This window comes from Talpa europaea (assembly GCF_964194135.1).
Source record: "Talpa europaea genome assembly, chromosome: 2".
Lineage (NCBI taxonomy): Eukaryota > Metazoa > Chordata > Mammalia > Eulipotyphla > Talpidae > Talpa > Talpa europaea.
In genome coordinates this window covers 138,712,471-138,739,180 of record NC_140068.1, presented here as the reverse complement: position 1 = coordinate 138,739,180, position 26,710 = coordinate 138,712,471, and the positions used below count along the sequence as shown (strand labels likewise).

General features: G+C 48.5%; 1 protein-coding gene across 1 annotated transcript in view; it reads right to left on the bottom strand.

Annotated features, from left to right (window-relative positions):
- The window catches only part of BPHL (biphenyl hydrolase like), a gene marked incomplete at both ends in the record, with an annotated part of 32,577 nt that overhangs the window by 612 nt on the left and 5,255 nt on the right, over positions 1-26,710 (bottom strand). The window contains 5 exons of the mRNA XM_084259463.1: positions 6,113-6,236; positions 10,654-10,785; positions 20,770-20,923; positions 23,442-23,608; positions 25,269-25,372. Coding sequence (XP_084115589.1) covers positions 6,113-6,236; positions 10,654-10,785; positions 20,770-20,923; positions 23,442-23,608; positions 25,269-25,372 — 681 coding nt within the window. The remainder of the gene's footprint in view (positions 1-6,112; positions 6,237-10,653; positions 10,786-20,769; positions 20,924-23,441; positions 23,609-25,268; positions 25,373-26,710) is intronic.

Sequence of the window (26,710 nt, the reverse complement as noted above, 5' to 3'; positions counted from 1 at the left end):
TCCTCGGGGCTCTGAGGGTTGCAGCAGCAGTGGCAGCGTGGGGACCTCTTTGTTCTGCAGCTGACACAAGTGTCTTAGCGCCATCCCCTCCTACCGTCCTCAGAAGGCCTCTTCCTTTCATTAGGGTTTTGGTCAAACATGGCTGGTCCGCATTTCCTGTAGTAAAGCCAGCCTATTTACCAGCTGTGAAAGCAGAGACGTAATGCAAGTGTTGCAGCAACAACACAAGTGCAACTCGAAGCTGTCCTGTCTGCGATGACAACTGGACATGAGAGGACTGCAATGAGGTCAGTGCCAGTTACCACAGCGCCTGCCTCTACAATTTTTTGAAAGGGGGAGTCTAAGAACTCAGCACTCGGGAGGACTTATGGACAGAGGTGTCCTTGCATGATGGTCTGCAACGCAACCTTGTGTGGGGAGGGAAGTCCCGAGACACTGATGATAACCGACTTGAAAGGAGGAGACAGTGCTGGCGTCTTTCCGGGGCTCTCAGGAAAGCTAACAATGCCATGAATAAGACATCGGACCTCGGCTGTCCTGCTCAGAGCAGGCCTCGCCAGGATGCATAGGCATCCGCTAGCCGAGAGAAGAGAACCACCACTAAGAGTGCTGAAGGGCCACAGACGTGTCTAGGCCAAACTGCACCCCCTAACATGCTAAAATGGATTCTGTAGTAGGGACCCGACCTGCCAGCCTGGAAGCTGAGCTGGCTCTCACGTGCCGTGCCCTATCACCCAACTTCCTCAGACACCCAGGAAGGAAGGACCCTAGCCCAGCCTTCTCAGCCTCAGCGCTACCTGCACCCACCTACAGTGATCTCTAGGTCTCAGGGAAGTGAACACTAGGTTCCGTTTATTAGAAAATATGGGTGACTGCTCCCAGGGCCTCTGCTCAGAACCACACGGGACTCTGGATGGGCAGACAGATGGAAGGAATGAGAGTATAAAGAAAATTGCTCTTTGATGCAATTGGTGCTTTTGGTGCTCTGTGCTCCTCCTCCTCAGCATTCTCACGCTCAAACCCACTCCTGCTCCTTTTTGGGGCAGACCCCATCAGACAGCTTGGGCAGAGCCGTCCACACCACACCGCTGCGCAGCCGCCACCCGGGACCTCAGCTGAGCATGCAGGCGCTAAAGAACAGGCTCTGCAGAGAGCGGTCTGCAGCGCCGTGTCCTCCAGCACACGAGTGGGAGCCCCCACTAGCAAATACCCGCTCGGCAGGAAACCACCAGCCGCAGGTGGCAAATCAAGTTCCTATGGTATTTGGCACCTTTAGAAATAAAAAGATGTGATTCTACATCTTGGGGGAAACAAGGCCTGTCCTGGTCACCCGGGATAAATTCAATCTCTTCACTCTGCGTGACTCGGTGCTCCCAGGACGTTCTGTCTGGACGAGGTGGTGAAGGAGACGCCCCTGTGGGCCGCTCCTTCTCAGGCTGACCTTCCACAGCTTTCAGGTTCAGCTCTGAGAGCTACAGCTAAGCCAAGGCCATAAGTAACATGCTATAGTGTTTTTTAAAACTCTAAATTATTTATGAACCCTTAAAATTGAATTGAAAGCCTGGTTCTCTGTACCAGGATCTCGTCCACTATGAAAACCAAGAGGGATGGGCTCACTGGGAGGCCTTGCCTCTGGCCTCCTGTGAAGCGATACCTGCTGGTCTCCTGACCCGGTGCAGGCACCCCCCGCCCCGGCACTCCATTCCCCATGGGATCAGCTAGCATGTGGGGCTCTCCTAAGCCTTCCGTGCACGATTGTTCCCACACTCAGGCCTCAAAAGAACATTCTGAGATCAGAGGCATTATCACCCCATTTCATAACAAGGAAGCACTCATATACTGTGTGGGGCCCACAGTCAGTGTCAGAGCCAGCAGGGGACCCCAGTCCGGTGCGTGCCTGCCAGCACCCCTCACCACCTCCACCATGAACGCTCAGGTCCCAGGGAGTCTCCAGTCCCACCTCGCCCCTTCCGCTGACTCTGAGCCCAGCTCCGAGGGCATGTGCGCTCAGCTCCTGCCCTCTCTGCTCTTCCCCCGCCCCCACCCCAGAACGAGCAGGCCTGAGTCGCCTAGGCCCTGCCCAGCACCATTGGGCTCCCGGCCTCTCATATTCTTCCTTTCCACATGTACCGAGCTCTTGGAGATGCAGTAGGCTGCATCCTGCTTAAGTGGACGAAAATCACACTCGTGCTCGCGGCTGTCAGAGGCATAAACAAGCAGCTGCTGGCTCACAAACAAGAGTGGCTGAGGAGGAGGAGAAGGAAGCAGACATCTGAGTCGAAACCCAATGCCACAGTCGCAGCCCACCCGGCCAGGCAAAGGAAGGGGCCCCGGATCAGGAGTCTAGGCAGGCCCTGTCTAGGTACAGCTGGGTCTGCAAGGTGGCCCTGCTCCTGCTCCCATTCCTGAGATCCCAGCTCCTTGTCAGTGACCTAGTCACACCTCTCAAATTCACACTCTGAGATCCCAACCCCAGCATAGCAGCATGTCCCTGTATCAGGAGGCAGGTCTGCAGGCTGAGGGCAAGGAGCGGGCCCTCCACCAGAACTGGTGTCCTTATATGGGGATCGGGACACAGGACTGGGGCGTGGGAGAACCCAACCTGCCAACACCTTGTTCTCAGACTTCCAGGCCCCAGGACTGTGAGGCAGCCATCCCTGCAGGAAGCTGCCCAGCCGTGGCCTACAGCAGGCACAGCTCCAGCAGACTCGCACACCACTAGTACCCTGCTGAGCAGGGTGTACTTCAGGCGGGCCGCAGACATCACAGGGCTTTTCTTTTCAATAACAATCTGAGCATATACAGCGACCCTGCAAGTCTGTCAGCACCAGCTCTGACGCAGGTGCCTGTGCCCGTCTCGGCGGCGCGTGTAGCTGAGGTGCGTGCGTTGTTGCTGGAGACAGCAGGCCGCCACACCCCTGCAGACTACAGTCACTCCAAACTAAAAGGCTTTTCTACAGCAAGAGAAACCACCACCAAAACCAAAAGGCAGCCAACAGACCAGGAGGAGATATCTGCCCTCCACATGTCAACAAAGGGCTCATTTCCAAAACATAGAGAACTCACACGACTCAACCAACAACCACCACCCAATTAAATAATGAGTCAAAGATCTAAACGGACACTTCTCCCGAGAAGACAGACAGATGGTTCACAGGCACATGAAAAAATGCTCCACATCACTTGTTATCACAGAGAATCTCACCTCACCCCGTGTGAATGGGCCACATCCACAGGCGGGACCAGGCCGGTGGAGACCAGGGCATGGGGAGGAAAGAGACTCCACTGCAGGGGATGGAAGCTGGTGGAGCCTCTATGGAGAACTGGATGGCAATTGCTTCAACACTAAAGATGGGCATACTCTGTGACTCGGCAACAGTGCTTCTAGATATTTACCTAAAGAATGTGAAAACACGAGTATGAAAAGGCTTAGGCATGCCCGTGTTCACAGCAGCACAGTGACAGCCAGGCCTGGGCCCGAGTGCCCATCAAGGGGCGGCTGAACAAAGAAACTGCGAATTCACACTTGAGGAGATATTACTCAGATACTAAAAAGATGAAACCGTGGCTTTTGGGACCATATGGGTGGGTCTTGAGGTGACAATGCTCAGAGATGTAAGTCAGAAAGGGAACAGAGGTTATGATGGTTTCTCTCACTTATGGACTATGAATAACCAAAGAAAGCAAAATGGAAATCGCAAGGGCAGTAGCACAGAAAACAAAGTAAAAGTAACTCCTAGACTGAAAACCACCACAGTGATGGGAGAGGGGTGGTCCACTGGTGCTGCCTGGAGGTGGGGGACAAAGCACGTGCATGCGTCAAGGCGTGAAGCTGCGACCACAAAATATGTACATTTGTAAACGAATAGTCAATCAACAAACATGATCTTACTACAGCGGTTCTAAATCCGGCACTTGAATGATCTCTCGGGCCCCGTGGCATCCAGAGACTCTATTGTTCTTCCACAAAGAAAGAAAAGAGACAATGAAAGTAAGCAGGAAGCAGGCCTGCTCTGAGAAGAGGAAGGACTTGTGTCACCCGTGATGTCTATTTGCTGGTACAGTATTTGAAGGGAGAGACTGTCTTTAATGTCTAATCAGAAGTGGACCTGGGGAGGAAACGGAACACAGCCTTCACTGGCAGTGGCTATGGTCTGGCTGCGGTCCTGCCGTCAGATGGCCAGGCAGACTCAGGACCACTTTGGCACCTCCCACCCCACCCTATGGGCCCAAAAGAAACCAACCCTGTTCAGAGGACGCTGGTGCCCAGCGTGGAGGGCTGCTGGAGCAGAGCGGGCAGCAGGTGTGATGCGTGAGCCAGCTAGTCAATCACGGCTGGTAACACTTTACCTTCAACTCATCTGTGCCAAAGAATATGCTCTAAGGAAACTATCTTCCACATGATAGTCTACTGAAACAATTAACATCTGAATGTTAAGGGATTATTTATCTCCGGTGTTGATGTATTTTGTTGCTAGGAGATGGGTCTGGAGCAGAATCCCTAAATTAAACTTTCTCTAAAGTGGGTGTTCTCAGGATACTGAGGGTCAGCATGCAAAGCCCGCCATTTCTAAAGCCACAAGACAATGACCCAGTCAGCAAATGGTTGATCCAGGCATCTTACCACCATGTTAAAATGATAGTGTGCTTATGGGAGGCAGCGGTGCTGTAGGGAAAAGTACTATATTATAACAGAAAAAAAAAATCAAGGGTTTGTCAGGTACTAGTTCTGTTAGCTTGTAAGGCTATTCAATGTCGCTCAGCCTCGATTTTCTCATCTGTAAAATGGAAACGATATTTTTTAATAAGTTTGTTGTGAAGTATAATTAGTTTGTGATTACCAAAATCGCAGTAATCACAGTCTACTGCAGAATATGCAGCATGTCCCCACATTTAAAATTCCCCTGAGAAATCCATCTAGGAAACTGTCATGCCCTCTTCGGATGGGGCAGCAGCAGCACTGCTCTCAGCCTGCTTTCCTCTGGACTGCGGGAGCTCACAGGACCCGTCCCTGCCAACCGTGCCAGGCAGTGCTGACCAAAAGCCGGCAGCAGAAATTGGCTCATGGAGGGAAAAGGGAAGGACAGAGAGGAAGGAATTTCTTAGGTCACTAATAAAGTCATTCCAAAAGAATTCCACTGAATGCCAAAGGCATCCTGCGTAAGTGACAGCAATTCTGGAATTAACATGTAGCTTCTGTGGAGGGGGCCAAGCCTCACTTGACCTTCTAGTATGTAAGTTGAAAAAAGGAAAAAAAGTCCACTACCTCCCAGGCACTTATTTTCTGCTTCAGGGTATGTATCCGTTGCCTATGAAGGGAATACTGAACCTATTCAGCTTTGAATTTTCATCTTGGCATAAGTACCAGCAAAAGCTGGCTCCTGTGCCATCCAAAGTATTTAAATATAAATTTCTATCCCACACAAAAGTGTATGGGATTGAAGAGCAGACGCTCTGTCGACACGTCTTGTGGGGCACAGAACAAGTAACACGTGGCTGCTACTGATCATGAGCGCTGCCCACACAGGCAGACGTGTGTGGGTACCGTGTGGTTCTGAGTGACAGGCTTCTCATCCACATGCACCTACTTAGGCTGAAATAACCTGAAAATCTACAACATAAAGTGTAAAAAAAAAAAAAAAAAAGCAGGATTCAGGGTTGAATAAAGAATAAGCTTATATCTATATTAAAAAATACTTGCCAGGAGAAGCACAGAAAATGCTAGCAAGTATTTAACTGAGTGCCAAGAAGCTTCTCCTCAGGTTGCGTTTTCTTTGGCCTACAGAGACTGTCCCCAATGGGCAGACAGTGCTTCCATGATGATGGGCCCCATGGAAAACGCCCAGTTACGTGATACTGCCGGCCATCCCAGCAGCCACCCGTGTTACGGGACGCAGCATCCACTCACACATTCGCCTCCACGGCAGTCAGAGGAGCTCATCTGGGAACGCCTTGCTGTGGGGTTACAGGCCACGCACACATCAGAGCCTCTGTGCTCCCTATTTCTCTGTACCCGAAACACAGTGGTGCTATTTATTGACATGGCAACCCTCCTCCCTGTTCCTCTTCCTCCTGAGGCCCAGAGGCTGAAGCGAGGAGGAGGTGGACTCACCGGGACCCACGCACATGCTTGTGAATGAAGTCCGCGTGGAAACGGGGGACCAGTGGGTCTTTTTCTCCATGTACAATCAAGGTGGGGCACTGGACCAGGGGCAGCAAGTGCCGGCATATGTTCCCTGAAAGACAAACAGCAAGAGATTCAGCTTTACTGGGCCCATCCACAGAAGGGGGATGCAGAGGGCCCTGTCTGTAGGAGGAGCGGCTGGATGATGGGGTGTGGGTACCTTCCAGCTCTGACATTCTTCTGCTTCTCTGCTTTGTATTTTGTAAGGCTCTACTTGTAATCAAGCAGTTTTGTCTGATTTATACTCCAACTCACAAACTAGTAGGAAAAACAAACGAAAACCCCACAACTCCTAATACTACAGAGGGACCGTTCCCAGCTTGCAAAATTATGGAAGAGGCTTGGCGCCGGAGACGTCTTTACCGTGAAATAATGTCTCTTGGTAAAGCTTACATGCCTCATCAGGTAAATAAGTTGTTCTTGGTCCCTCCTGTCTCCACCACACTCACCTTTTTTTTTTAAATTTATAATATTTTACATCATTGTTCATTTTTGTCTAATGTATGCTTGTATGCTTTCTCCTCTCAGGTGTAGTCCCCGTAAAATTCCCACCACCAATTCACCACAAACCATCACCATAGTCCCTTGTGCTCTTTCCTCCCCAGCTTTTATCCCTCTCCCTCTCTTGCAGAATGTCTGTGATTTACAGTTGCCTATAGTTTTGTTTTTATATGTTTTTTTCTTGATCCCTTATTTGGCTCCCTATATTCCTCTTATAAGTGAAACCATCTGATACTTTTCTTTTTCCTTCTGACTTATTTCACTGAGCATGACCCCTTCTAGCTTCATCCATGTTGCTGCGAATGGCATGAGTTTATCTTCTTTGATCGCTGAATAGTATTCCATTGTGTAAACAGACCACATCATCTTGATCCTGTCATCTATTTTTGGGAGTCTTGGTTGTTTCCATAGCTTACCTATTGCGGGTATCTTTTCGAATTAATGCTTTTGTGTCCTTTGGGTAGACTCCTAGTTGAATTGCTGGGTCATATGGAAGCTCCATTTTTAGTAGTTTGAGGAACCTTCACACAGCTTTCCATAGTGGTTGGACCAGGCTGCACTCCCACCAGCAGTGCAGGAGAGTTCCTTTTACTCCACATCCTCGCCAATATTTGCTGCTGCCTGTTTTTTTTTTTAATATGTGCCATTCTCACTGGTGTCTCATTGTGCTTTTGATTTGCATTTCCCTGACTGTATGTGATGTTGAGCACTTTTTCATATACCTGTTGACCATTTGCATCTACTCTTTAGAGAAGTGTCTTTTTAGCACTTCTGCCCCCCCCCTTTTTTTTTTTGAGGATTTATTTATTTATTTATTTATACAAGAACCAGGGTCCAGGTCAGACGTGCGGGAGGGTGAGAGGATTCACCAGAGACAGAGCGGGGAGCAGAACAGGCAGACTTATGAAATACACTGCGGAGGGGAGCAGCAGGCGCGACAGGAGAGGTCTGCTATGCCATGTGGGACCCTGACCGGCCGGCTGGGATCAAACCGGCACTGCAGAGGCTGCAGACAGCTTCACAGTGTGGCACTCAGCCGCCTGCACCACCAGGGGAGGCCCGCTACTGCCCATTTTTTGACTGTTTACTTTGTTATTGTTTGGATTGTTTACTTTGTTATTGGATTGTTTACTTTGTTATTGTTGAGTCCTGTGAGCTCTTTTAAAACACTATATGACATACATCTCAGTAACATCTTTAAAGACTCATCAACCAAAGCAAAGAAAGTTAAGGAAAAGATAAACACTTGGGATTACATCAAACTAAAAGCTTCTGTAGAGCAAAAGAGACATTAACCAAAACAAAGAGACACCCCACTGATTGGGAGAAAATTTCTGCACATAATACAACCACTAAGGGACTAATCAATCACAAAGATCTACAGACTGACTCACTTTTTCGAGGCTCCAAGGCCCTCACCCACTTACAGCAACACTTGTAAGGCAAATATGGCGCAACCTGGGACCCGGCTCCTGCCCTCCCCTGCCTGTGAACCTGGTGGCATCTGGGGCGCTCTCAGCTTTTGCCTCCGCCTCAGCCAAAGGGGTAAGCAGAGTCCCTGTGGAGGGCGCCAGGCTGAGAAGAGACACCATAGCTGTGGACCTGGTGTCCAAAAGGCCAGCAGTTGCAGCTACAGCCATGGCAGTTCCCCCACCCCCACAGCCTTCTGCCTGTGTTAGGAAGAAACCTTGGCAGCTCTGGAAAGCTGGGAGGCAGCCACGGGTGCTGTCCAGGCAATGGTTTCTCCCTTCCTCTTCAGGTGGGGCTGCTGCCTGCTGAAGAGGAGGCCAAGCCGGGACACACACCTGCCAACTGGGTCATCGGGAGGTAACGCTAGGACTCCCAGGCGCCCACTCTGGGTCAAGAGCTGTTCAAAGGACTGGAGCCCTGTGGAGTCTTAGAGTGGGAACATGGTTTGACCCACTCAGAATGGGCACTGACCTGTGAATCAAGGACTTTTATAACAGTAACAACAGCCTAATAATGCTACTAATTGGTACTAATACTACTAATCAAGAACCACATTTTATCAGTGACTATTGCTTGCTCTGTACCTGGTACCGGGCTGGGGCTGAACACACGTAACCTTGCTTACTCCACACAACTGTGGGAGGCAGTTTGAGCACCTCCAGTGCATAGACAGGAAGCGGCAGCTCTGAGAAGCCAAGCACCCGCCATAGGGCTGGGCCAAGACTCATCCAGGCCCACCTGACACCAAAGAGGTACCACAAGCCCCAGGGCTGCACTAAGCACTGGAGCCGAGTGTGTGGCCAGGAAAGAAAGGGCCCCGGTGCGTGTGGCAGTCCCAGCAGGAGGACACCAACTCACCAGCAGGCCTGCTGCGCCGCACCGGGTCACTCCGGCCCCTTCACTGTCTCTTTCTAAAATACATTTTTAAACGAGTTTTGGGTTTACAGAAAAACTGAGAGGAAAGAGTGATTTCCCACGTACCCCCCTGCACCCACAAACACAGCCTCAATGTTCCCCCAAAGGTGGTACATTTTTACAACTGGTGAACCCACAAGGACACCGGAGCCCACAGCTACCACTGGGCTCACCCTCAGGGTAGGCGTCCTCACTCCTTTGACTGGGTAGGCAGAGGTGTAATGAGGCACGTCCACCATTCGAGGATCACAGCTTCCCTGCTTGGGATTCCTGTTTCGGCCATTGGAAGGGTGCAGAGTGGGGTGTTGTTATCTGGCCCATTTTAATTAGTTTGCTTTCTCATTGTCCAGTTTTGAGAGTTCTTCCTGTATTTGGACCACGATCCTTTATCAGATATGGTTTTGCAGTATTTCCTCCAGGTCTGTGACTTTCTATTTTCCTGACAGTATCTCACAATGCAGAAGTTTTGAATTTTAATAAACACAGGACATATTTATGAACTGCTGGGTTAATTCTGCTTCTACCTTTGAATCTTTCTACCTTTTTAACTCTGCAAAAAAGATGAAGGGTTACAGGCTACACATTTGCCTTATTCAGTGGAGAACCATCTCAGATCTGGTTTTATAGCATGTTTGTTTGTTGTTTTTTTTTTTTTTTTTGGGTATTAAGAGCTGAGGGAAACACACTTCAAGAACCTGTTTCTTTGGGTGGGTGCTGCATTTGAACAGGATATATTTTCGGTTTTGAACTTAAACCAAAATAGTAACATTTCCAAATGTCCTTTCCATTGTGAAAGTTTTGACAGATGACTCACTCCAGAAACGATCACTGAATAGATCAAGCCGGTCCTTCAATCACAACCATTTCATAATTGAAGGTGCTATAAGATTAGATCGTAAATATTATCCATGCTTTTGGAAATTAAAAAAAAAAAAACTATTGTAAATATAAAATTGCAATAAAAGTAGACTTTAACTCAGAATTTCTCTTCAAGATGCCAATTCTTCTTGTTATTGGAAATTGGATTAATGTTTCAGGTAAATATAAGGAGGTTATCTGCTATGGCTGAGGCCACAGGACACAGCCCTGAGGGCGGGAAGGCACCTCACAGGAGCAACACCCCTTCCATGAGTTATCCTACTGGGCCTGGAGGTCCCAACAAAGAGCCCCTTCTTTCTGTCCTAATAACAGGAGGTGCCAGAGTAACACCACTGCATTGGAAAAGGGAAGTATGTGGTATTATGTTGCAGGTCGTTTTCTCCTAATTTCCATTTTCTCCCTGATTTCCCATTCTGGCAGCCTCTTTGAGGCTTCAGGAGAATTATTTTGTCATGACATACACAAAGGGTTAGACAAAAAGGAAACAGTCAGCTGTGATAGACACGACGACGAAGCCTCCACACGTCAGTCTGCAGGTTAAGGCATATCCATTCCACAACTCCGCGTGACATGAGCACCCGGGCCCACACCGCAGCGTGAGGGCAGTGGGTGAGCGCACTAACACCAAGGGCTCTGCAGCATCAGGGGAACTCAAGCACCCCCTCTAACAGCCAAGGACGCATCTGACTGTTCCTGAGACCTACCATCTGGGAGGTGCTTAAACTGTCCTATGCCATCCACCCACTTCTCACAGGTTTTGGCCAAGTAGTCAAACCCATATAGGGCTTCCAGCGGCTTTCTTGTTTTCTCACTCCACTTGGAAACATCTCGGATACCTGAAAGATAGAAGTGGGCAGGAGTAAGTTTTATCTCATAAGGTTTATCTTTACATAGCTTCCGAGCGCAGTGCGGCAGAGGCATCATGGCCACGGCCTCTGTCCTGTCAGGCTCCTGGGTCTCCACTAGGTGTGCTCCTCCCTTCATCCAGGCCCAAAAGCCTTCCCTCACCAACCCCGTTTCCTCTACATAGCACTCACCTCTACTTCTCAATGACTTCGGTGTCCATGGCTAAGCAGCTGTGTCCCCACTAGGACGTAAACCCCCATATAAGGGACTTTGCTCTATTTGGTTTTCCACTATATCCCCAAGATCCAGAACATGCCTGGCATGTAATAAATTCTTACCAAGGGGATAAAACTAGTTCTGTAGCTAATCATTCTGCTAAAGGGATCAAAGACAAGACGATATTCCTCTAGCTAGGACCAGCTGAGTGAGAGTGACATTTTTTTTTTTAAAGATTTATTTATTTATACATGCACTGGGTACAGTCAGAAGCGTGGGAGGGTGAGAGAATTCACCAGAGCCAGAGCGGGGAGCAGAGCAGGCAGAAGGACCGAAGTACACTGCTGAGGGGAGCAGCGGGCGGCAGGAGAGGTCTGTCGCGCCATGTAGGACCCTCACCTGGTGGCCGGGAATTGAACCGGCGCTGCAGAGGCTGTGGGCAGCTTCGCAACCCAGCGTTCAACTGCTGCGCCACTGGGGAGGCCCGAGTGACATTATTTATAAAAGTGGAGTCTTTTCTGAATGGCATCTCCATTGAGAGATGCACACAAATTATTCATTCTAATATCTGCTAATGAAGAAATATGTGTGTTAAAGACTAACTACTAACTTCAAACTATATTATAGATGCTTCAGGATTAGGAAAGGAAATCACTGCAAAATATCACCTTTAAAATGCATAAACAAGGGCCTCACTAATGGTGCAGGGGTTAAAGTCTCAGCACTATCAAGCTATTGCCAGCCACTGCAGCATGAGTTTGCTCCCTGGCCAGGGAGTTGACCCACATGGCACAGGAGACATCTCCTGTCTCCCTGCTGCTCCCCTCAGCAGTGTATTTCAGTCAATCTGCCTATTCTGCTCCCCACTCTGTCTCTGGTGAATCCTCTCACCCCCAGCTCTGGCCTACACCCCAGTTCTTGTATGCAAAAAATGCATAAACAAACGTAACTGCTTGACCCAATGTTTTCCATATTTCTTTAAGCACTTGGATCATTTAAAGACTCCAGGGCTCCTGTGCACATTAAGTATGGCTTGTGGAGAGCTTCTACTGCTGAGTCACTTTATAGGAAAGGGGACACAGGAGATAGGAACTCACATCAAACAACAACCTATACATACGGCGCTGGGATGGCACAAGGCACTGGCGGGCACCCAACACAGGCTTAGTGAGTGGAAGCGACTAAATGGAGAAAAAATGCTATTCACAGCGGCAACTGCCTTCCAGGGAGGCAGATCCCATTCTGACTGTGCCTGCCTTTCCTCCTGCGGGTTGGCCCAGGCCTGCAGAGGAAGCCCAGCCCCGAGGTAAACACTGAGGCTGAGGAGGGCAGAGCCTCTCTGCACAGGAATGAGAGAAGCCGGCCAAGTGATTTGGGAAGAAGTAAAGCGGTGGGGGAGGGAGGGAGAAGTCAGCAAGATGGCACGAAGATGACCAGTAGAAAATCCTCTGGAGATATTTCTACCTGGTGGATAGTAGACCCCACCCACTAAAAGGTCCTCTTGCAGCAGAAGAACTAGAGCTTTCTTAATTGTGTGTGTGTGTGTGTGTGTGTGTGTGTAAGAGAAAGAGAATCCTGAAAATAGAGCAGAGTGGTAAGACTACTCAAAAGGAAGGGCTGTGCTGGGAGGGAAATGAAGCTACCAGTTGGTGGGGTAGGGTTGAACCTGAGATTGATGGGTCAAGTAGAAATAAAAATGGCTCCAACCTCAGGTGAGTCTGCAGTTCCCAAGAGAAGCCAATGTAAACCCGCTGTGAAGGCGAACATTCTCAGTTTATGCTCACTGTCCTGTTTGTTTTCAGATTTAGAGTAAGCAAGTAATCACTCCTGATCAAAGGTCACAAAACAGTCAGAATCTTAATACAGCTAGTAAAAAAAAACAAACAGAAAATTAGTAGAGAAAGCTTAAGAAATTACGCAGCATGCCACACAGATACACAAGATGAACGAACAGTGGGAACAGCGGAAAGACAAGCCTCTAAACTCAATCAGCACCACAAGAAGGAGCGTGGCGCAGGCGTCAGTAGTGTTTGAAGAAATCAACAGGCAAGGATGCTCCCCAGGACTGAGAAAAGATCCTCAGACAAAATCAAGAGGAATCCAAACAGGATTAAGTAAAAAGAAAACTGCACTTAGACACAGAATAAGAAGATAGCAATCGATTAGAAGGAGAAACTCTGAAAGACAGGAAGAGGTAAATGTATCACCCCAAAGAAAGAACGTGAGGCTGACGGACCTTGTCAGGGCAATCGTGGAGGGCAGAAGACAGTGGCTACTCAAGAAAATAATTTTCCACTTATATTTCTGTTCTTAGCTGATAATCTTTCAAGAGTGAGGGTGAAACAAAGTCATTTTTAAGTAAAAACTGAGTTGACCACTGACAGAGCTGCCCTGAAAGAATCTGTCAGGAATGACTTCAGGAAAAAGATGTGATCTCAGAAGGAGCATCTGAGATGAAAGAAAAAGGTGAGTAAGGAAACTGACAAACTTGCTGGTAAATGTAAAACCGAACAAAATTCACCAGGCTAATGAGGGGGGGAAAAAAAAACCACTGCAACCTTTCCTTAAACAAAAATCAAAAGTTCTGTCCTTAGAAAAAGATAACCAGGGCCTCCCTGGTGGCGCAGGCGGTTGAGCGCAGCACTGTGAAGCTGTCCGCAGCCTCTGCCATGCGGGTTCAATCCCTGCCAGCCGCAGAGCAACCCACACTGTGAGCAGACCTCTCCTGTCTCTCCCGCTGCTCCCCTCAGCAGTGTGTTTCAGTCAGTCTGCCTGTTCTGTTCTCCACTCTCTCTGGTGAGTCCTCTCACCCTCCCGCACATCCGGCCTGTACCCTGGTTCTTGTATAAATGAATAGATCTTAAAAAATAACTAACTAAATAAATAAATTTTAAAATTTTAAAAAAGCCCTGCACCTCACTAACGCTGCAATAACACTGATGTGTTCTAGTCTGGAGTTGGGTGCAGAGACCCTGGCTGTGCGTTCTGTGGTGACACTTTATAAGGCGCTGTTAAACACCCTGTATAACACGCATCAAATATTAGATAATAAAAATTTTAAATGAATAAACAGAAACGAAAAGACATAAAATGAGGATAATACAGAAGAAATGCCAGTGGCGCATAGACACATATAAAGACTCTCAACACTGTAGTAGAAAAATGTAAACTAAGACACCCCCCCAATAAGATCTCAACTCACACCCATCTGACTGACTAGGATTAAGAAGTCCGACGCTGGCAGTTTGGACCCAGGGAGCTCTCAGCCGCTCCAGGACGTGCACATCTGTCCTGCGGGCAGCGGCGTTCACCGTGGGGCCCGGAAAGCACTTGCTCACCCGCCCCAGAGGGAGGACCCGCACTGCACAAGAACGTTCACAGCTGCACTGGAAACACAGCTACTGCCTACTGGTAAAAGAAAGGGAAGAGAAAACCTGATGGATTTGCCCGAGGGAATGTGACTTGGCGGGGTCACAGCGGAAGCCAGAGACGCACCGCTCGGGGAGAATAGCACGTTGGAAAGGCTGACCTGCAGAGTGAAGTCTCCTCATAGCCCAAAGCCAAAGCCACATTGTCCATCGTTTAGGACCATGACCTTGTGAGACTGAAGTGTTCTCCAAGAGGCACAGGGAAAACCTAGGACACAGACTGGAGGGAGGAAGCCCTAGGCAGGAAGCAGGACAAAGCCAGGGTGTTCACAGTGATCGCCCTGTTCTGGATGGTTCCTGGCATTGCGATTTGTACCGGTCCCATGAGTCACATCATAGGTCTCAAATACTATATAATTTAATAAAAGTTTAAGTATAACATAATAAATTGAAAAAAAAATGAATTATAAACAAGTCAAAACTATAACGTCATAAACTATATAACATATAATATAAATACAACATACTTAAAGTCAACTTGTATATTTATGACATATTTATGTTTGTATTTAATATAGACATGTTTAGCTAATAGATTTAACATATATAATGTAAATATTTGAATTTATGTATTTATAAAATTATATACATTTGTATGAAATTTTAAGAGTCTCTGACAGGAAGATGAACTTTCAAAAAATAAGTTGGCTGATGTTAGTGATATTTTTCTTGCTAAAATATAAATGCCTCCTCTCGGGACAGCATGAGAACTACGGCACAAATTAACACAGTAGAAGCAGCCATGTGGAGAGATGTGCATGGGGATGGGAGTGTAAATTCTGGAGTGAAACCGTAGGATCCCGCAGGCAGTCTTAGCTGAGCCTCAAGGGGCAGCCACACTCCACACCTAGCACTGTGACTGAGGACGACGGGGGCAGCCAGGGGGTCTGACCCCAATGAGCCTGCTCACTCTGTGACCCTGAGCGGGCTCCTTAGTCGCTCTGTATCCACACTGAGAATTGAGTTATAATAACACTCTGAGAGAAGTAGAGAGTAACCTGAGAGGTGCTAACACAAATCGCAATGCCAGGAACCATCCAGAACAGGGCGATCACTGTGAACACTCCGGCTTTGTCCTCCTGCTTCCTGCCCAGGGCTCCCTCCCTCCAGTCTGGGTCCTAGGTCTTCCCTGAAAACATTTACGTATTTATGTACTTCCTTCTGTTAATTATTATCAAAAGGAAGCCAGTTTTACCCCAAAGCATAATTTCCACTAAAAAATAAGTAGTAATCAGGTTCCATAGTTAAGTTCTTCAAATAAGCATTTGAACCAAACTGCTGATCCAAAACGGAATGAATTTCTATGCGACAAGAAACTGACACATTTGTTTTTTTGAGTATATAACTTTTGCTAAGCACTGGAACCAGAGTGAAGAAAATTCATTCACTCATCATTAATGAATGAATGAATGACTAATTTGAAGAGCCCATGAGTTAGTCACAGCATGCACAAACTGGAATGAGCTGTCTTGGTCCTCGGGGCCTCATCAATGACCGCAGCGGCCGAGGGCAGCAGTGCCCTGGGAGAGGCTGAGGGAGGGCTGAGGAGCGGCCGTGAGCTCCAGGGATGCAGGGGTGCGGGGCTTCCTAGAGGACATGCCCCTGGCCCATGGTGGGGAGGACAGACGCCAGCAGGCCAACACGAGCAGGAACAGGAGGCGAGGAGGGGCCCAAAGGCAGTGAACAGCCACTGTGTGCCAGAACTGCGGGGTTCTCAGGTGGCTGAAGTACGGGATGGTCTGTGGGGGTAGGCCAAAGTGCTGGGGGGTGTCCTGGGAAGGCAGATGGCCCTGGTCACTCAGACTCTGTGCAGAATGGAGGAGTTTGAGCTTTTCTTATCTGGAAAACTATGGGAGACCTGAAGGATTTTTAAATAAGATCTAAGGTGACTTGCATCTACCAGAGCAGAGGGAAGCTGACTGGCAGAAGGGCGAGACAGGGAGCCGGCTAGGAGGTGCCAAGCCCTCTGAGTGGCTCTAGCAGGAGTGGCAAGGAAGCTGGGGGCCGGCTCACTGCAGAGTGGAGTCACACGGGGCACGCCCCCTCCCTGCTGTGCCACTGTGACAGGCTCTTTGAGCCCTAGTTTCATCATCTGAAAAACAGGCTGAGTAATGGTGACCTTACAGGGACGTGTTATAGGTAAAAACATTAGCCACTGCAGGCACTCGATGAATAGTTGTTAGAAATATTACTTTGTGGGAAAAGTAGTCTCTTCACCATGGTAAAAAACTGATCTAGAGGGAAGAACATGAGTTCGTGTAGATATACTAGACGTAAGGTGGTGGGGGGACAGTCTGTAAGAAAGCCAAATAGGGCCTCCCTGGTGGCGCAGGGGGTTGAACTCAGTGCTGTGAAGCTGTCCGCAGCCTCCACAGCACGGGTTCTATGCCGGCCGGCCAGGAGATACCCACTTGGCACAGCAGACCTCTCCTGTCTCGCCCGCTGCTCCCCTCAGCAGTGTATTTCAGCAAGTCTGCCTGTTCTGGTCCCTGCTCTGTCTCTGGCAAATCCTTTCACCCTCCCACACATCTGCCCTGTACCTGGTTATGGTATGCATAAATAAATCTTAAAAAAAAAAAAAAAAGAAAGCCAAATAAAAAGTGGGATATCTGGGACTTGGGAGTTAGGGAAGCCAAGGCATGACTACAGGCAAGAGGGAGCAGAATGCCGGCGGCATCTGGGAGCTCACATCTCAGAGCCCGGCAGGGACCAGTGGGTACACCCCAGACAAGACCAAAATAAGAGAGGAAAATTGAAAGATGGTGCCGAGAACTTCATGACAGGGGCTGTCTTCAAGGAGAGGGTAGGAGTGATGTCACCGCTCCTGCACCCTCAAAGACACAGCATGACCCCGAGCAAACAGGCAGCAGGGGTACGATGGCCTGGGTAACAGACAGGAACCATCTCCACGGGACGGGCGGTGGGAAGCTACGTCGGCTTGCAGGGATAGTGACTGGGGCATGAGGAGGCAGGAATGGAGGGGCTGGCAGGAAAGCAGAGCGTGCCCAGTCAGTAAACGGTGAGGGTATGAAGCTAAGAGCTGTTGGCATAGAGGAGGAAGTGAGTCCCAGCCTCTGGCAAGCTCACAAGGCAGGACTGGGGAAAGGACGCATCTCCAGTACGAAGGTGACAGTGACCCATGGCGCAGAAAGCAGAAGAGAAAGACACTGACACAGAAAAAACACCGGATGGAATAACGGCTACAAACCCCCACTGGGGCTCCAAACACCACAAAGCACACACTGACAGGACAGAGACAAATCGAGGATCTGTTCAGAAACTTTAATATTTTCTATCTCAGTTACTAAAAAAAACTAGTTGACAGGGCCTTCCTGGGGGCTCAAGGGGTTAAGTCTCAGCATTATGAAACTATCCGCAGCCACTGCAGCACGAGTTCAATCCCCAGCCAGGGAGCTACCTGCATGGCGCAGCAGACCTCTCCTGTCTTGCCCGCTGCTCCCCTCAGCAGTGTGTTTCAGTAGATCTGCCTGTTCTGTTCCCCACTCTGTCTCTGGTGGGTCTTCTCACTCCCTACACCTCTGGCCTGTACCCCAGCTCTTGTATGCATAAATAAATCTTCAAAAAAATAATAAAAAACAAGTTGGCAAAAACCAGAAGGTACACCAAAGGCCTGAGGAGTCCACTGCACCTAGCACATTCCCAAACAGCCGACAGCAGCATTCTACTCAGTATTCACACGCACCGACAGCAGCATCCTACACAGCGTGCACACGCACATGAGACATTTTCCAGGGAGACTGTTCCGGAGCACAGAGCAAACTGGAAAGAACTGAAGTCACACAAAGTGTGTTTCCTGAACATTACGAATTAAATTAGAAACCACTTAACAGAAAGGTATTTGGGAAATCTCAAATATTTGGCAATTAAGTAATATACTTCTAAATAACCATGGGCAAAAGAAGAAGGGACATTAGAAAATATCTGAAAGAAAATACAACATCAAAATTTGCAAGACACAGCCAAAGCGTGCTTAGGGGTATTTACAACACTGAATGCTTGTATTAGAAAAGAAGACATGTGTAAATCAAAAATCTAAGCTTCTATTTAATAGATTAAGGGCTTAATAAAGCAACCAAAACCCAGAGAGAGCAGAAGGAAAAAAACATTAAAGAAGAGAAACAATGAAATTAAAAATAAAAAAAAAAAAAATTCAATGAAACCAAAAGCTAGTTCTTTGAAAAGATCACTGAATTGCCCCTCCTCTGGCTAGGCAGGCCAGGAGAAAGAGCAGACACCAAGGACACACTCCAGGGGAGGAGTGTGTCAGTCTCTACAAACTTACAGTCTTCTAGAATAACAAGGGGACACCACCAGCGCTGAAGGAATCACTGGCCGTGCCCACAGGAGCTTACGGTTATCTCAGCGAGAGCAGCGTCTCAGAGCAGATGGAGGCCCCAGCGAGAAGTGATGGGAATGGATGCAGGAGCACAAAAGGTACAGCACAGAGCAGAAGCTCAGGAAGCATGAGGAAGGACAGAGACAGGTGAGGCAGTCATGACAGATGAGAGGCGCAGCTGTTCAGAGGAGGAAGCACAGAAGCCCTCGCAGGCTGAGGCAATGAAGCCAGGGAGGGAGGGCAGGCCACAGGGAGGGCGGGCGGGCATCAGGTCCCGGAGGCCACAGGAGGGAGGGCTCACGCCGCATGGGACAGACACGTCCTCTGAGCCAGGGAGGCGTGTGAAAGGACAGGCAGGAGCAGCAACCGGGACTGGTAACTGTATCAGACATATTTAAACTTTCATAGCTCTTTACCAATCAGAAAGGCTGCAAAAACTAAGATTCTACAACAAAATTTCCATTCCATACTTCAGTCATGCAAATGGCAAAAGTGCTAGATATATGGTATCAGGCCTCGTATGTAGATTTGCGAACGAATTTCCTGTAAAAGGCCAGAGTGTAAACAGTTTAGGCCAAGAAGGAAAATCAAAGACACTATACTGTCTCGCCCACTGCTCCCTTCAGTCCCCTCAGTGTTTCAGTCAATCTGCCTGTTCTGTTCCCTACTGTCTCTGGTGAATCCTCTCACCCCCGACACCTCTGACCTGAACCATATTTTATGCATACATAAATAAATAAATCTTTAAAAAAAAAAAAAGACACTATGTAGATTAGACAGCGATGTCCCTCCTACCTGGTCCTAGCTGCCTTGGGAGGGTCATCTGGGCTCCAATAGAAAAACACTCATAACAAAAAGCCACCAGCCTGAGGGCATCCCTGGTGGCGTAAGGGCCTAAGACGCAGTACTCTGAAGCTATCCGCAGCCACTCCAGCATGAGTTTGATCCCTGGCCAGGGAGCTACCCACATGGTGCAGCAGACCTCTCCTGACTAGCCCGCTGCTCCCCTCAGCAGTGTATTTCAGTCAGTCTGCCTGTTCTGTTCCCCAGTCTCTCTCTGGTGAATCTTCTCACTCCCACCACCCCTGCGTCCCTGGCCTGCACCTCAGCTCTTGTATGCATAAATAAATAAATCTTTAAAAAAAAAACAAAACAAAAAGCCACCAGCTTGATGGGGTACGGGAACTGTCCTGGTGGGCAAGGGTCGGGGGAACAGCCAGGGTCAGAGACCCAGATCTGAGGCACCCTTTTCCCCTGCCAAGAGCCCCGCAGTCTCAGTGTGGACAGCCTGCTGGAAGCTAAAGAAACTCTCCAGTTGCCAACTGAGATTCCGTGCCTGGTAATTGCTAATAGTCCCCACTGTGCAGGGGCCACCGGTACCGGCCGTGGCGGCCCTGGGCAGCAACAGCGGAGAAGGTGGGGACGGGATGGGCACTCTCAGAGCTAGTCTCAACTTGGGCCAGTTCTTAAAGCACGGATGGCAGGTTTGATTTTGTCCACAGCTGCGGTCTGGGCTCCAGTTCTTACCTCTCTAAAAACCTCAAAGATGAGCTTAAAGGACAACCTTCAAAAATGTGACAAGCACAACAGTCCTCTGAATAGAAATTCAAGGTTTCCTACTTGAATGCAATGTTCCCTCAGACACACCCGATGCTTTAAAGGAGGGTATGAGTAACACCTCACAGCTACCCCCTCCTTACTTGAAGTTCACTATCAGTCGTAGGAAACGTAAACACTGATTTTACTTAGGCTTTTCCTGAGTCATGAAAGTGTCACTTCTGGAAATAGAAAGCTTCAAAACAGCCTGCTGAGCTGCGCAGCTCCTCTAAGCACTCATTACTCTCCCCAACTGGGGGCTGGGCCCAGAAGCGGGTGCGCTCCGGCTTGTCAGAGCACATCACAACAGCACACGCCAGCCAGGGAAGGAAGCGGGTGGCACTCGCGGCAGCACTGCCGGGGGCAGAGGGGCCTACCCTGGTAGATCCTATGGTCTTCATCCGTCACGTAGGCGTTGGCGCCCCAGATCACCATCTTGCTGATGTGGGCCGGGAACCGGGCTGCTGCAATGAGCGCAGTGATGCCGCCGTCGCTCCAGCCCAACAGGGAGATCTTGTCAAACTTCAGCGTCTGTGATGAGCACACGCTGGTGTCAGGGCCCCTCCAGACAAGACCCAGACAACTAGTAACCACCTCAATCAACACAGCTGTGGGGTTGGGAGGAGGGACTGACTTAAAAAATTTTTAAAGCCCAGAGTCTATCATTTGATGACATCAATGCTTTCTCCCAATGAATGTTGGTGTAAATATAACTGTTATTGAAACCTGAGTATGTGTGCTCTTGTGAATTAACAGGGAACAACACCTGGTTGGATAAAATCTCAAGAAACTGGAAACAACGGAGAGGAGCTGAATCTGGACACAGGCCTTCCTAATTTGCACAACACAACATCCTGCAGATTAGAACAGGAAACCTGAGACTGCTGGGAGAATTAAGTCACTGTATCTGTAAAGCCAGGGCTGCGGGAAGAACTGGGAAGAGGCAGCAAGAGAGTAGTGTCTCGGGCTGGGGTGGGTGGGTAGTATTAGCCCCAGGGGAAAGCACCTAGGCTTTGATGGGAAAAATGAACAGATTACCTGTGAGACAAAGAAGACAGTGACTGGGGGAAGCAAAGTAAAAGAAAGAGTGGGTGTCTAGGTGACCTACTGACTGAGCACGGTGGGCACAGTCTTGTAAATGAACATCTGTGTGTTCTGCAGCCCAGCCCTGCCCTCCACATGGATGTACTCTCACTATTGGACACCAAGAGACACACCTGGGACATCCACAGCAGCATTGTTTATAATGGCAAGAAGGGGAGAACTAAAATAAAATGCTCTGGTCTCCCTGGTGGCACAGGGGTTAAAGTCTCAGCACTATCAAGCTATCGCCAACCACTGCAGCTTGAGTTCATTCCCCAGCCAGAGAGCTGACCCACATGGCGCAGCAGACCTCTCTTGTCTCCCTGCTGCTCCCCTCAGCAGTGTATTTCAGTCAGTCTGCCTTTTCTGCTCCCCACTCTGTCTCTGGTGAATCCTCTCACTCCCCAAACCTCTTGCCTGTATCCCAGTTCTTGTGTGCATAAATAAAAATAAATCTTTAAAAATAAAATGCAGACAACAGAAGGCTCACTGTAGTGCTATTTATAATCACACACACAGAAGTCGACTTAAAAATTGAGTTTTTCTGCCATTAGATGACAGGTGATTAAACAGTGCATCTATAGAATGGAATCCTCTGTATGAGGGTGGGCCCCAGGAAAATGGGAGGTTCCAGGTTCCCTGCCCCACCCAAGGTAGGGGGGAGCTGAGCAGGGAGAAGAAGCTGCAGAGGAGACTAGGGAGGAAGGAAGCAGGATGGAGAGCCAGTAGGAGACCTGGAGGAGGCGCATGGAGCAGAGACACACGAAGAAACTGCGCTTGCCTTTTGGTTGTGGACTGGGTGACACAAACGTGGGTGAGAGACCTATGGGGAGGTTAACAACGGCAGCTTTTATCTTGATTTTCATTTTGCTCTTTTCCTCCCAAACTTGCCTGGCTGCTTCTGACTTCTTTCTGTGGGTCCCCGCCGGAAGGTGTTTAGACTTGTGGCAGGCTTTCGGGCCTTGCTTTAGGCCAATCCTGTTTGGCTGGACTTTCACCCAAAAGGGGATGGGTAACTGGATGCTTGATTTGAAAACTTATTCTTTGTCTTTTCTGTATTACATACTAATTGTATTAAAGTTCCTTTCCATTAAAGGTCTTATATGTTTTATCTTGATGAGGTAGATGGCAGAACCTATTTAAAGTGGGCAGGTTTGAGGGTTCTGGGATGCCCCACTCTCTGCCCTGCAACACTACATGCCCATTAAAGACCGATAAACACAAATTTACTGACTTGGAAGCATCCCCTTGGCAAACTGCTCGTGAAACAGTAAGTTGGAAAAAAATTTACATTATAAACAATATTACATACTTCTGAGTATCTTTACTCCTTTTAAAAAATACTTGTTATAAATAAAAGAGTTCTAATATCTTTAGACAAATTTATGACATTTGGTCCAAGTTAGTCAAAGTAGAATTCTAAAATCCCAGATGCCATCAATACACAACTATATACTTATATATGTAATGAAACTGGCCAGAAAAGGCAGCCTCAAAGGCCTGGTAGCAGTATCTCGAAATCATTTGGGGGTTATTTCTACTTTCTTCTTTATGACTATCTGAACTCTGAATTTTGCATACGAATCTCATGGCATTACTATTGTAGAAATAAAAAACAAAATAAGGGCCTCCCCGGTGGCGCAAGGGGTTAAGACACAACCTATGAAGCAATCCGTAGCCTCTGCAGCATGAGTTTGATCCCTGGCCAGGGCGCAACCCACATGGCGCAGCAGACCTCTCCTGTCTCGCCAGCTGCTCCCCTCAGCAGTGTGTTTCAGTAGATCTGCCTGTTCTGCTCCCCACTCTGTCTCTGGTGCATCCTCTCACCGCCCCCCCCCCATCTCTGGCCTGTAGCCCAGTTCTTGTATGCATAAATAAATAAATCATTTAAAATAAATAAATAAATAAATTCAGTCAGGGCCAGCCTCCACCCTCCCGGGGTTCTTTCCCTGGGAGACCCACCCACCTTCATCAAGTCAACAGCATCTTTTGCATCCCTTTCAAAAAAGTCCAGTGGGAAGTTCCGGTCGGGGGGTCTGGAGTGGCCATATCCTCGAGGATCCCAGGCCACCACTGTGAAGAGCTTCTTATTTAGGTTCTTAATCTGAGGCCCAAAGTCAGTCTCTCCACAACCTAAAAACAGTCATTTGGTTATCCTCAAGTGAATGCTTCCACTGTTTCAAACACATTTTATGGTAAAAATAGAAACAGTTACCATTTCAAAACAAAATAACTTTCTATCCAGTGCCTGGACCTCAGACTGTAACCCCAGTTACAGGGCTGGAATCCTTGCCCACTGGAGGGGAGACCTGTCTCTTGGCTCCCTCTAGTGGCTATTTTGAGAAGGACAGAGGGCTGATTCTTCACTGGGTCTGGGATTATTTCAGTACTTTTGGTACTTCCTCAGTTTAATCTTCGTTTTGTAAATACAAGAATTTTTGGAACTGAGTAGAAGTACACTTACTAGTACTACACACTTTTCGGTTATTATTTTTGTATTTTATAAATGACTGTTACAAATGACAGTGACCCCAATACCTGTAGACAAATTTATGAGATTTGGTCTGAGTTATTCAAGTAGAATTCTAAAATCCCAGATGTTTTCTTATTAAGCTAATGTGCATAGCTCTGATGACTTCATTTTCTGATTATAATCAGACAACAGAAAATTAAACTAAAAACCAAAACGAGGGGGGGGGTGTAGAGGGAAAAAATCAAACTAGTCTGTTTCAACAAACAGTAAAACACAGGGTATGTTAACAAACCCAACTATGCTCTCGGGCCGGTGGACATGAGTGGCGGAGCCCAGCCCACCCACGAGGTCACGGCCACTGCTTGCACGTTTGAAGACTGGTGCCAAGAACATGGGAACCTTTAACAAAATTATTTTAGGTAACAGTCACCAGTATGCGATCCCTAAGAGTGGAAGTGGGTGCGGGGGTGGGGCGCAGGAAGTTGGGAGCAGGAGCACTTCAATAATTCAATACAGAAATAATGGAAATCTAAGCTGGTAAACTGTTCACTGCTTCTTAGGGTGACGTTAGCTCCACATCAGCCTTTAGAGTGAATGTCGTGCTTCATTACAATAGCTTAAGAAGATGCTCCACGCTCTCTAACAAAGATGCCTCCGCAGCTACAGGGGTGCGACCAGCGAGCACAGGCTCACTCCCGTGGAACCAGGACGTGATCACAGATCTTAGCTTTTTACTTTTAAAACAAACCAACAAAAAAAATCGCAAGCCAACATGTACACATTGGGATTACTGAAATTAAAAACAGAGCCAAATTGGGAATGTGCTGTGATCACGGGCAACTCCCCCCTGAACTTCCTACACATAACCTCGCTGTCGGACGGAGGGGCTGCAGACCCTGCTGCTTCCAAGCCAGTCGTGCCACTCTGCTTCTGATTTTCAAGAAGTCTTTAAATTAAGTCTTGTTCCTGGCTCTTATTTTAATTGGACATATAATCCATTACAACAGGGCCACCAGTCCAGCCTCTACCTCTGAAAGACCCCTCCATTCCAAGTAAGTGGGGTGGCTCCATCACCGACCCCTTCCTACCTGCCATCCTCCCAAACTGTGGCAACTCCCAGGTGTATTTGCGTGGGCAAAACTGGGTATTTGAAGGAACAAAGAATACACACTGAGGGTGATCTAAATCATCAAAATTTGATGGTAGCAAATATTAGAGCATTTCAGCGAAGCACCAAGGTGATCCTCCACATTGGCATCTACTACTGTGTCCGCACCAAGTCATACACAAGCATGAGTGTTTCATCAAAAACCTGCAGACCCAGCATCCCAGGAAGCAACAGGACCGCATGCTCGCCCTCTCCAGTCCGCTGATAGTGCAGGTGGACGCCATTCACGGCCACTTTGGCGGAGGTTACTGAGGTGCTGGAAGAGAAAAACCCATCCCCCAGGGAATCGTTAGCAGTAAGGGGAGGCGACCAAACCGCCTTCTTCATGCGAGTCCATACGGGCCCTCCTCGGGCGTCTTGGATTATCCTCACTTGTACTTCACTTTTCTAAATCTAAAAGGGACGTGGGTTTGTCATTTCCTTCCTAGACGGCAGATTGGCCTCGTTCTGTTTGGAGGTGCTGCAGCTCTAGCTCAAGGCTCACCCTGCAAAAGTGCCAGGGGACTTGCTAAAATCAAGGGCCACACACCCTGCACTTTGGCACCCTGGGCCTGAGCCTGTGGCTTGTGTGGCCATTGCTTTTAGCAAGTCCCCTGGCCCCTTTGCAGGATAGGCCCTGAGCCGTGCAGCAGCACCTCCAAACAGAAGGAGGCCAGATCTGCGGTCTAGGAAGGAAGTGACAAATTTACAGGCCCTGGAGCTGCTGGATGATGCTCGGCAGGTCCAGAGGGGCAGACCTGGCAACATTCCCAAAGATGAGGATAGTGCCGAGGTCCCCGGGGAGGCCTGGACCCCAGGGCTGACCATCAGTCGTATGGCTTCTTATGTTCTCCAGTCAGCTGCACCGGGCTCCAGACAGGAATGCCTTGCTGGTTTTTACAATGCTGACATACCTCTGCTGGCTGTTAGAGTCAGCTCCCTAACTGAAGTGCCCCGCCCCTCTGTGCCCCACAGCCTCCTACAATGCAGCATCTAAGTGGTCAGCTGGGATCGAGAGGGTCTCAGCGGAGCTCCTGCTGGGGTCTGTCCTGACTGAAAGGTGTGGGTGTCCTGCTCTGAGTAACTTCTGCTCTGCGACTCTTCCAGAAGTTCCACCACAACCGTGCGGGCTACACAGCAATAGAGCACATGTAAGGGCCCCACTTCAAGCTCCGACAGCCTCCCCAGCAGTTCCCGGATGGCTGGGAGCCATGCACAAAGAACACTGTGGCCTGCCAAGGCACAAGCAAAATGGCAATGAATTCCAAACAAATACTGTTTGTTTTTGTCCTCTTTTCTTTTGTCCTCCCTACCCTTATTCTCTGTACTTAGTCAATTTTGGGGAAAAAATGAGGTCATTTCCTCTTTTGGTTTTATCTTACCCACCAATTTTGAGGAAAGTAGAATGCAGAAAGAAAGGGTAAGGAGAGGAAATCAAACCTTTCTGGGAAAAAAGTGACTCCGGTGGGGAGCAGTGGGAGAGACAACCCAAAGCTTGTTATGTACAAAACACGAGGAGCAGGGCAGCCACCCAGCACTGGAGTAGTGTGACACAGCCAGGGTCACACTATTAGTGTCTCAGTCCTTGGAATTTCATGCTTACTGTTAAGATGGC